The 11,677-nt window shown below is 37.7% G+C and overlaps 1 protein-coding gene across 1 annotated transcript; it reads right to left on the bottom strand.

The window, feature by feature from the left end:
- Positions 1–4,011: 4,011 nt before the first annotated feature.
- LOC108670625 (progestin and adipoQ receptor family member 3) lies at positions 4,012–10,737 on the bottom strand. Its single transcript, XM_018158094.2, has 7 exons — positions 10,502–10,737; positions 10,007–10,175; positions 9,476–9,628; positions 9,155–9,234; positions 8,192–8,315; positions 7,642–7,732; positions 4,012–7,468 (listed from the first exon to the last, which is right to left on the bottom strand). Exons 1-7 carry the CDS (start codon positions 10,696–10,698, stop codon positions 7,341–7,343), a joined length of 942 nt encoding a protein of 313 aa, XP_018013583.1. The 5' UTR covers positions 10,699–10,737; the 3' UTR covers positions 4,012–7,340.
- Positions 10,738–11,677: the final 940 nt, after the last annotated feature.

Here is an 11,677-nt window from a genome sequence, read left to right as displayed (position 1 = left end):
ATTTGCCTATTCTGATCATCATTGTTTAAAGGTATGTATCAAGGTTTCAATGAGGCCCTCCAGCGCAGAAATTTGACGCCCCAGGTGTAGAGCGGTAAAAGCAAGCGCTTGGCCAGCGATATTTCTGTTCAAAATCAAGTATGCAAGGCAAGAATGTAAGTGCAGTAGCAAAGTGAGATCATAAAATTTGCATAGCTAGTCATGTAAGGGTATCATATTAGCGTCGCACAAAAACATTCACTTCCTTAAGTTAAAGATAAATATATTGCATTCAAAAATCTGCCATACAACAATGGGTAAAACAATTCAACGGCAGCAAGGTGGATAAATAAGAAAAATATTAACGAATCCTTAATCGTAAAATCAGAGTTATGAACGTTGGAAATAGTGAAGATAGCAGTGGGTATATTAGAAATTTTGAAAATACTCGTATACCAGACAGCAGCTGTTAACATGATAAACAGCAAGCGTTTGTATGATGACGATGTACGCTAAGTGGTATAAGATTATGGCTTAAGATAACCGGTACGTAGTAAATTTGATAATAAACATGTCTGCAGCTTGAGATAATATTTTCTGTCGAAAATTGCAACGAAGAACGATTGGGTTAACTTATTTAATTTTGGAAGGTCACTGCATCCTCGTACGGTAGGCAACACTTAATCTCTAATGCGATAACGTAAGTGACAGCGATCAATTCAGTTTCAGGGTAACACCGCAACTCAAATACGATAACGTAAATTACAGCGATCAATTCAGGGTAACACTTCAACTCTTATGCGATAACATAAATAGCAGCGGTCAATTTATGCTATCCTGGCTTGGTCTCAGGTGTCAATACGCGGTACATACGAGAACGTAAAAAGGTTACCATAATACACAAGATTAATGAGCAGTAATAGATACGTATGTATGAGAAATACAATAGGCTATGAGAAAATAGTCGGTGAAGATAGTGCCGGTAAGTTTGAATTATTTGATGAGTAGGAAGACAGAAGAGATAATTGAAATTTATTTACGTACAAACATATGCAGATACGAAACATGCTTAACCGTGAGATGAGCCGAATGCCACCAGGCCCGAGCAGTAGATGGGAAAGGCGTTTAGAGGCCGTGAAACTTGCACGTTTTCAAGGCAGGCAAGATCATCCGTCCGTTGGTGTTTAGTACTGTTCTTTTTCTGAAAATTGGACAACGACACTCCTTCAATTTTAGCTGCTCCTTCGCTTGGGTCAGCTAACCACCGACGTAGACGACAGGCTGGGTTCTACCTGCCAGACAGTATGTTTGTGATGCATTCGATGATCTAAGTTGATCTCAATGAAAACTACGAATTTCATACACCGATTCTATTTTTATTTCTAAATGCAATTTTTCTGATAGATTTACTTTCGGCTATTAGGCAATAATATTAATAAAAGATAAATCGGTCAATTGATCCCGAAGTTTTAGTAGTGATCAGGGGATATTTGGGGGCCCGCGTCGTCACCCAAGACGCGCAGGTTGAGGGACGCTCCCACATCTTCCCTCATCAAAACATCATCCATGTTTCAGGGTATTTGCAACAGATAAAACATGAAGAATCGATGAAATTTTTACAAAAAAGTAAAGCAGAAACTAGAAGCGCTTGGTGAAAGCTGTGGACGACGCATTATCCCGCACGCACGCGGACAACCGACCACTGCACTTTTGAAAGCAAGCAACCAAACCGCCGTTCAACTGACGCTCACTGGAAAGTCTCCGAGAAAACCGTCTAATCTCCGTCTTCCTTAGCTTCTATTTAAATTCACGTTTCTGACATTATGTATCATTAATTTATTTACACGCATTCTAATTGAAAACTTCAGAATTTAGTCAAACAACTCCATTGAAACTCGTCATTCACATCCTAGCAGGACGTGAGAAATTATGGCACTTCGCCCGCACAGTGCTGACTGCTGTGCCCCTCTCTCCGCAACTGCATTCTCTTCTAAATTAACGTTCATGTGTTTATGCATTTTATGATAGCATATTTGTAAAATTAGCCACGATTCGACAGGTTCATGGCAAAAACTTTCTTTGAATTTGCCGTTGCAACGTCCATCACAGACGAAAGCATTTTCACGTTTTTTTTTAAAGGTAAATGAATGGATTAGATTGTTCCTGAAGAATTGTATATTATTTTCCTTTTGAAATAATTTGTAATTATAATGATCCTTGTGCTAAAACTAAATAAAGTCTCATTGGTCATTGCACATGAAATGTAATTTCGTGAGCGCGAGCGATTGTAACGACCACAGTTTCCTGATGTTATGTAACAAAGCAATAATCGAAATTTGCCCAGTAATCGAGTATATTTTGAATCTGTGCGTATCAAATTCTTTAGCTAACAGTGGCCAAGTATGCTATTTCTCACCGCCTAACGCCAATACATAACATTCTCGTTACCAGTAACACTTTGCCAGAGTACAGATGACACTACCCTTCTCCGCGACCACCTGCCTCCTACTGGCGGCTGCGATTGCGTCATGTTAGTTGCGCGCGGAAAGCATCGTTGTCTGTCAGCTGATCGTAAGTCCTACGACAATCACTCATAAAGATATCGTGCTTTCTTGCCATGTCCAGTGTTTCCGAAACGACGCCTCAAAAAATAATGATCCCGATCTGTCGATAATAATCTAAATACATAACATTTTAAACCTATTCCTCTCCGATTTCTAGTAATTTTTTAGTGCAAGAGGCTGTCCGAAAACAGGTGTTAAACAATAAAGCTCTTGTTTATAAAATCCAGGCCTCAAACATCACTGTGGAAAATTCCATTTCAATATTCAATTCAATTACGCACGCGTCTGCAAAATTTCTTTAACTTCGCTATATACATCCACTTCCACATGATTTTATTCCCAATTCATGAGTCGCGTTAGGTTAGCTCACAGAGCATGAACTCAACATGAACAAGTGGATTTGTCAACTTGAGACCATTTTATTAATCAATGTCTTTCCTAATTGTATTGCTTAATCAAATAGCGAGGTGCACTTAATTGGTGCAGCTTGTCATCGCAGTATCAAACCAAATCTGAAGCAAAGCTGGCTAGGACGATGTGAAGTTGGTTTACAACTTATTGTATTTCCTATTAACCAACTGCTGCGTCGTAACTAGCCTTTGAAACTCAGCTGGTAAATTGCAAAAGAATATCATTTGTCTAGAAGCTAAGCCGGTTGTATTCAATATTCACCATCTGGTGCGCCATACTGAGCATTTGCCACCTAACTAGCAAACAGAATAAAAGAAGTATGAATAACTCGTTCTCTACTTAAGATATTTCAATTGTGGTTCATGTTAATTTCACAAATATTGCAAGTTGCATTATTTATTGAAGGCCATGGATCAAGTATTCATCAATTTCAGTTCACAATCATTGAGTGCAGCTTCTTGTAGAGTGACGCAACAATCAACAAGATATTCACCTCGCGCGCTCTGTAATCCCTAGCCAGCACACGTCTACAGACGGTAACACCCGTACAGGTCTCTGAAACGCATAGCTTTGACGACGGTTAAAGTATCCATATCAAAAGTTTTTTATATTTGTTATAGAATATGAACGGCAGCGACGATTGTGGCTAAACTTTAGGAATGGTTGAGGGTAGAGTGTGTGTGAAAATTCTGAACAAAATCGAATAGAAAGTTCAGTGACATTTTACGTTGTGGATGAGGCAACGTCGAGCCTGATATGCAGCGCGCATAATGCCGGCCAACGAAGTGTCGAGCAATGCATCAGCTTATGAAGCTTGGCAGAGACTGACAGCCGAATAATTCAATAGCATTTTAGCATCGTTAACTCGTCAGTAAACCATGAGTTTATCAGGCAAGCTTAACAACTTCGGTCGCCTAACTTCGAGAAACGGTCGTGGAGAAAACAATAAATGCAAGCCATTTTGCGGCTTCAGACCATAAGCACAGGCTTGGGGTCGTAATATTTTTCAGCATTTAATTGATTGCTATGTAACTGCCACGGGAAAAAGAACACAAAATGAAACAAGAAAATGTATAGCAAATTGAAACCTAATAACCACTATAACAAATTGGTAAATAATGAATCAACAAGCAGCCACATTTGTAGCTGCGTTCCCAGCAGGATGAACAATCTAATAAATTAACTATTACTTTAACAGATGACCTTAACATACATTTCATAATATGCGTTAATACTGTAATAAATATTTGAGGGTATACTCTTAAATCTAGACGACAAAAAGTTGAAGAATATTGAACGTGGGTACAAGTGACGCGGCCTGCTTGTGTACGAAGTGGTGTGGCCCACGGGTTGTGCGATCTCTTCCTTACAGAGTATAGGTCGACATAACGAGACTATAGAAATGGATAAAAGTAAAATATACTAAATAAAGCAGCATTGTAGCTGTTCAAGTCTCGATCATCAGTACATTTAAGCCAGCAACGGAGAAGAACGAGCAGCACAAATATGTCGGCAACAATACTAAGCTAACCCAGAATACAGAGAGTAAGGCCACACTGCAACCTGATAACAAGTAATAATAAGATTAGGAAGATAGAAAGGCATACATTATTGAGGAACCAGGGCCTAATCTATAATCAGTCGTACATTATCAATCATAGCAATCACTCAATAAATCCAGATAAGTGAAAAGCAATTCCAGTTATACCAGTAGTCGAATAATGAAGTCTAACCACACATCATCAATGAGTCTATCTTGCACCTCAAGTAAAAAGACAAGAATTTGAAGCTGATGAAAAATTCATGCACTCGAAATTATTCATCATACACCAGCGGCAGTGAGTCTTCAATGACCAGCCCGCTGAAGGTGAGTGGCAAATAGCAGCGTGTCTGAGAGACGAGGGTAGGCGAACAGCAATACAAACTATACAACCATTCATAAGAATGCGGTCCTGAGCTTATAGCTCGGCCACTCGCTCTACATTTCACATGTGAACCCAATTTGCGATAGTCGGTTACCGGAACAACTTACGTTATACGTGTAACATCCCACACGCTTCCAAACACAGATGTCACGTTATCACATCACTCCAGAAAGCAGGTCATCACGCTACACCAGATATCAGTTCAACACACCAACATACCACAACACATTTCATCACGCTACACCAGATAACAGTTCAACACACCAACACACCAGATCACATTTCATCACGCTACAACAGACAACATGCCATCCATGAAACCTTAGAATGAAACCCACAGCTGTGGTGTGCGGCGTTATGAGTGGTCGGCAATAGGAACGATTGCCAAGAGCTTCATAACAAGGAAAACAGAAGCACAAATAACAAAACGAGTAACAAAAAACAACAACATGAAGCTTAAAGGTAATAATTGCACTAAATCTTTGTAACGTGGTTTGCAACACAAACTTAACCGTTGAGCAGCTGACAGGAGAAATCGACGACTCGTCCAATTAACAATTTATTACGACGTCGTATCGTTGACCGCACAAACGTTGACTGCACTAAAGCTAACTAGCATTAGGCAACTTGTTAACATCACGGAGGCCTGTCATTGTTGGCGTCGATATCAGCCATGTACATCTCTGTGCTTGACACAGCAACACATCACCAATGATCATTTTCGCGTCAATTTTATTTAGTAAATTCGCGTTCACTTTTTCACGATGCACCAGTTGACCTGTTCTCTGGGCCGGTTGACTTATCGTAAATTTTAAATTTATATCTATGGTTAGCTCAATTCGATTACCTCAATAGTACCTAGCATTAGGTCCCATGAACATTGCACCTAATTGCAGCCCTGCCTAAATCAACAGACAACTTTGGTCGCGCGTTATTCAAACAAGAGACACAAACACTACAAATTGTTAGGACGGCAGCGATATTATCATAAGTAAAATAAAAGTTCCTACGACACAAAATACTTTTAACCATGTTAAGACTTATCAATTAATAATCATCAGCATTGCTTTCATTTAGTTCAACGGAAATGAGTGAGTGCTGTGGCAGGAATGTAATTACCTATTTATAGTAACAAATATAATATATTATTATATTTTAGAAGGCACAAGTTAATTATAACTAACTGAAAACCTGGAACTGAGTGAATGTTATAAGCATGAAACTAAACTTCAAAACAGAGTAAATGCTCGCATAAATCTAAACATAAAATATAATGTATAGATAATAGTCTGGAATATAATTTGTTGATAAAATAACACTTTTTTTTCTCTTCGGGAAGCAGGACACATATTCTCGGCTATTTGTTGATATTTATTATGTGACAACAAATACTGCCATAGCGAGGCAGATTTCGTTACAATATAACCAACTTTATGGCTAATCTGTACAATTTGATTTAACGATATTAATAACAATGTAATTTCAATATGAAAAGGTATAATTTGGTTCTTCAATTATAAAATAGAGAAATCGAAAACAGAACAATTTTACCGCTGAAAATCGGAGGTGACGGCATATGCAGAGCAAAAGTTTGCAATTAACGCATGTCTGAAGCCACTACAACAGCTCATATTATGCTAGAGGAAATTCATTGAATAAAAAATACTTCTAGGCTTTAAGAAACAGATAGGGTGCATACCAGAAGGCAGCTTCACCCAACAGAACACTTAAGTTAATTTTTTTTCTTGGGTTAACACGCAAGAGGGCATAGTGGCGTATGAAGTTGATTGTTTCAAGCAACAGCGTCGTGTGTACACAGTCACCGTTAAAATATGCTGAAGTTAATATGGTCGTAGACTGCATCTTAACTTAGACTACTTTGGCCTAACCAACTCACTTTGCCTCAACTTTCCACCCAAAACAAAACAAGGTGGACCTAACCTATGTAAAGGCAGAAAAGAGGAGCAAGTGAGCATAGCATATACTGCCAGTAATTGGATGCAAGAATGTTGAGTCAGGGCAGCGTGAGTAGGTTGGGCCAGAAAAGGTTAGGCCGGATGCAGAACTGCTCGCTTATGAGCGAGATTACATAGGCTTGCGTCCATGGTCTGGCTTGTGGAGTTCCAGCACAGCCTGCGGTTTTGCATTCTGATGTCGAGATGGTTATTACATGCTGAGGCTACGAGAGGGTTTCCTGGTAAATTCATGAGTTCAATTTGTGGCCCATGGTGGCGCTTCCAAACAGATGAGGTATTGAGATCTTGAAGCATTACAGTAAAGTAGGACATTAGAGGGAATGCATTCAGAAAAACAGCAGTGAAGGGTCAGCATTCTTTTGGGCAGCCAAACAGAGAAACAGGGCGCAGCCATGGACAGAGCGGTTCCTTGGTTTGGAGAAGCAAAATTTCTGAGGCAGCTAAGTATGGAGCTGAGAGTCGGGTAGCCGTTGAGACAGCAGCGTTCACAGGAAACAGCCATGGACAGAGCGATGTCGGGCGTAGAGCAGGCCCGTGTGGTGCCAGTAGACCAGCGCCACCGTCACCAGTACATGCCATAACTGGTGCGAGGAGCCCAGACGGTCAAAGTAACCTGCAAGTGGGAGGTAAGCGCTTTCAATAACAGCAATAATTAGGTAATGACTGACTCTCACATGTTGCCGCAGTTCTCTTACTTAATAGCACCAGATAAACAGTTGAAATCCTATTGATGAAGCAAGAAATAGCCACCAAAAAGATGGAGTGGCTAGCAACAAACGCAAATACCTGGTAAAAGCTTCTCAGGGAGCTGGTAGACGTACAGTAGCATCGCCACGCCGCTGATGACGTACATCGTCACGATGCGTGGCAGAAATACCTGAGAAAAGTGACATGTTATGGCTAGAAGTGACATGTTACGGCTAGAAGTGACATGTTACGGCTAGAAGTGACACGTGTTCACTGGGAGTTATGAGTGTAACGGCCATGGTGACGGGTGTTACGGCCATGAATAACAGGTGTTCACAGGCACTGAGGAAGGTGGCGGGCATTAAAGCCAGAAGTTAGAGGTGTTTAGTGGCACTTGCATCATCCACAATATCTGCAGCCACATAAAGTCTTTTCATCTTAACCATCATTGTTTAATATTTAGTAGCATTGTGTTGAGTTTCTGCTTGTTGAGTATCTTGCTTTGCATTACTACACATATGATATCAATGAAATATAAGAACGGTTAAAACTAAATCAAAATCATGTCGAGATGATATCTTCTTATGTTTGCCAAATATTTAGTATTATAGTGGACAGTATTCTTATATTTTAGAACAAGACAGTCCACCTGAATAATAGTGTCGTTTCTAGACCAGTGTAGGAGAAGCCAGTGAGCAGTGGGTAGCACACCAGATGCAGCCCACCCTGCAAACAACCGTAAGCGAGCTGTATGCCACTCCTCACCCGACAAACTGAAAGAAACATGAGCTAAATGCAGAGCTGAACATTGAGCTGAATGCAGAAAAAGATAAAACACATTACTATTTTAATGCACAGATCATTGAATGCAGAAAGAACTTAGCCACAAAAGTCCACATTGCAACAGATATGTGCGCATAGTTGAGTTTTCTGATGTGACAGCAATATGGCAAGTGCAGGAACAACAAATTTAATAAACATATGGATCTTTGAACTAAATATTTAATGTCACTTCCCTAACAACTATAGAAATTGTAAAAATTTATGAGCAGAAGTAGTCTTAATTAAATATTATGAAACATACTGAGGTAGGGATAGAGCAAATTCACAAGTAATTGAAAAACTTGCATGATCAATTTGTATTAAAAAATTACAAGCAAGGCTTATTAGGTCAGCATTATAACAGGAATTGCTTAAAGATTTATGATTTTAATACTACCATAAACATAGAACACTGCAACTCAAATGAGACACTAAGTAGAAATATTCATTCATAAAAAGCATATGGTCAAGAAATCAAACCATGAGATTTATAGTCAACATCAAGTTAGCCATTGTTATTGCCAAAGTTAGGATGACAACATGATTGAATAATGCATAACTTTTTCTCTTCGACTAGTTCCTTTGCTTAACATCGTTACCACTTAAAACTTCTTGTCTGATTCATTTCAATTCATTGCTCTAGTCCTATAGGTAAGTTAATGATGTATGCATTGCCATGACCTCATGAAGTGTAATGAATTTCATGGGCTTTTTTCCATCTAAATTGAGTTTGCAACAAGAAGATGAGATAGTAAAATTTCAACAAAAAAAAGCAGAAGCTACAATATACCTGGGGACAAGCACGAAAAGCAATGAGCAAGCAAACACACTCGTCACCAAGGTCAGGTACAGGTTCCTCTGCATCATGTGCTGCAATAAGAATTATCAAATGTATTTCAGTGAACATTAAATAAATATTACAAAGTTTTGAAAAAGGAAAATAAAATTAGAACAAATTTCAAACTTGAGCAAAACAGTCATATTTGTTTACCATTGTTAAAGTTCTGAAACATTCTGTCTAGCTTATTGCTTGGTCAGTCCTTGATTTTTTTTATTGTTCAGTTGAATGGAAATAACTAAAAATGCTGCACATTTCCTGTCCATCACTTACTTCAGGACACCAGAATCCATAGAAGATGCCTGATAGGAAGACTGCATAGAAGGCCAAGCTTATGCCCAAGATGTCCATGGAAAACCAACGTCTGCACACCTCAGCTGACACGCAGTTCAGAGTGTGGTACATCACAGACATGGACATGCATATCTGTGCAGCAACAGCAGTACTTTACTTCATGAATTATTTGTAAAGGTAACTAACAGGTTTTTTGTACACTTTTTTCATACTACTCATAACAATTTATACAGATTTTTTTATAATTTCATAAAGATATTATTAAAGTATTTGGGAGGGTATGGTATTCATATTTCAGGCCAACTATAAATATTTTTTGTTTTCAATTTAGAATATTTCCTTATTTATATTAGTGACAGAAATTATACTATCATTTCTTTTCTAGCAATTTCTCTCTCATCAATTCATTTAAAAATTCAACTCTGAGTTAGTCATCTGAAGCCCAGTCATAATGTTGAGGTGATGTCCAATGTCAAAAAGTTTTATAAAGAATGCAATAAATACACTCACCATAAATGAGACAAGGATGAAGAAGCCAACAATTGTGTCATGAGGTAGCATTATTATTTTGGAATCAGGAAGAATGAAAACTAAATCATAGCACAGTAGTCCTATGAAAATAAAGAGGCCCATGAGGTGGCTCCAGATGTTGATGGTCTCATTGCTCCACACAAATAAACTGTGAAAGAAATCATTAGATTATTAGAGAAACATGCTTATTTCATTAGTTTCATGCTTCTATTCAGAAGCAAAATAAAAAATTTCATTGCAGCCAGATAAATAAACACATTGATATAGGAATGATACATATTTGAACAATACAAATTTACTAGAATGCAATTTAAATAGATTTGCCTTGTCTCAAGGCAACAACAAGTCCCAAGTTCTTTAGAGAATTGAAATTATGCACTTACACTGAGGAAGTAAAAAAATTTGAGCAATAAGAGCCAATGCGCTAAATAGGCATTACCGGTATCTGTCTATTCATACAATGCTAATACAAACCTCAGGAAACATTGCTGTGGAGTTAATTGTGGCCTGTACCCTGTCTTGATGTATGGATTGAACTTGAGATGAGATGGAGCTTTGCCAAAGTCTACAGTCTTGATGCTAGTTGTCACTAAACTGCACTTGCTTGTGATTATTTCTAGGATTCTAGCATATGTGCAGGGGCTGAAAATTTCCCTAACAGAGCCTGGCATATTGTCAAAATAACAGCTACAAGCCTACAATATTATAAACTGAAACAAAATAAAAGGAATAATTTCTTTACACAATGAAGTACAAATGAAGAAAACTTTAATATAGTTTTACAGATTTTTTGCATTTTATCAAATTATATCTTTTGTTTCAATTAAATGAGGAGATTTAGAATTGGCAAATTGTAAAGTTTCCATCATGATATAATCAGTGACACACATACTGGCATAGTTTTTTTTCAAAACAAATTTAGTTTTTTATGAGTATGAGCATATCAAAATAATTAGAGTATGGTATTAAATAAAATAAAATGTATTTTGCTACCACAAATGGAAAAGTTTAGATATTCTTACATACATATTAATAGTAACAATTCAAGCCAAGGAAATTATCATATTTAATTTCTTATTTCATTTTTGCTACCTTTGAACTTTGAAGGCAATTTGCTTGAGGTTTTAGAGATTTTTTCTATTTAAATACACTTAGGCCTATATAGAACTCATCATTATCATTCATGAATTAACCACACAAATGTCAAAGTTGCCATCAACTCACCACCAAAATGACAAAATTCTATTGAATTGGTGCCCCATAGGCCATAAAGCATAATCTGTAGAGTTGGCAGTCAATCATGAATTCAGAAAAATGGGCTTATTTTTCCAAATATTGCATTTGAAATATTGACAATTTTTGAAAATATAAGTTAAAGTGTAGTTTTCTTAAATTAAAACTAAAGAAATTGAGCAAGGGGCATAGAAATGGGTAAAATTTTCCATGTCTTATTTTCTCTCCTTTGCATATTTTCATTCAAACAAAGCTCCTGCAGCAATCTCTGCATGGTTTTCCAGTTTGGGCTGGCAGTTACTTGTTTCTAAACATCAACATGTATTGTAAATATTCTTTTCCAAATAGGAATTTAAGATGGAATTGGAAGGTAATGACTTCCTGACTGGCGAAGAAGTGATAACTGATAAGCAAAAT

Source organism: Hyalella azteca, unplaced genomic scaffold, assembly GCF_000764305.2.
Source record: "Hyalella azteca isolate HAZT.00-mixed unplaced genomic scaffold, Hazt_2.0.2 contig680, whole genome shotgun sequence".
NCBI classification, from domain to species: domain Eukaryota; kingdom Metazoa; phylum Arthropoda; class Malacostraca; order Amphipoda; family Hyalellidae; genus Hyalella; species Hyalella azteca.
This window is presented reverse-complemented; position numbering and strand designations above follow the sequence as displayed.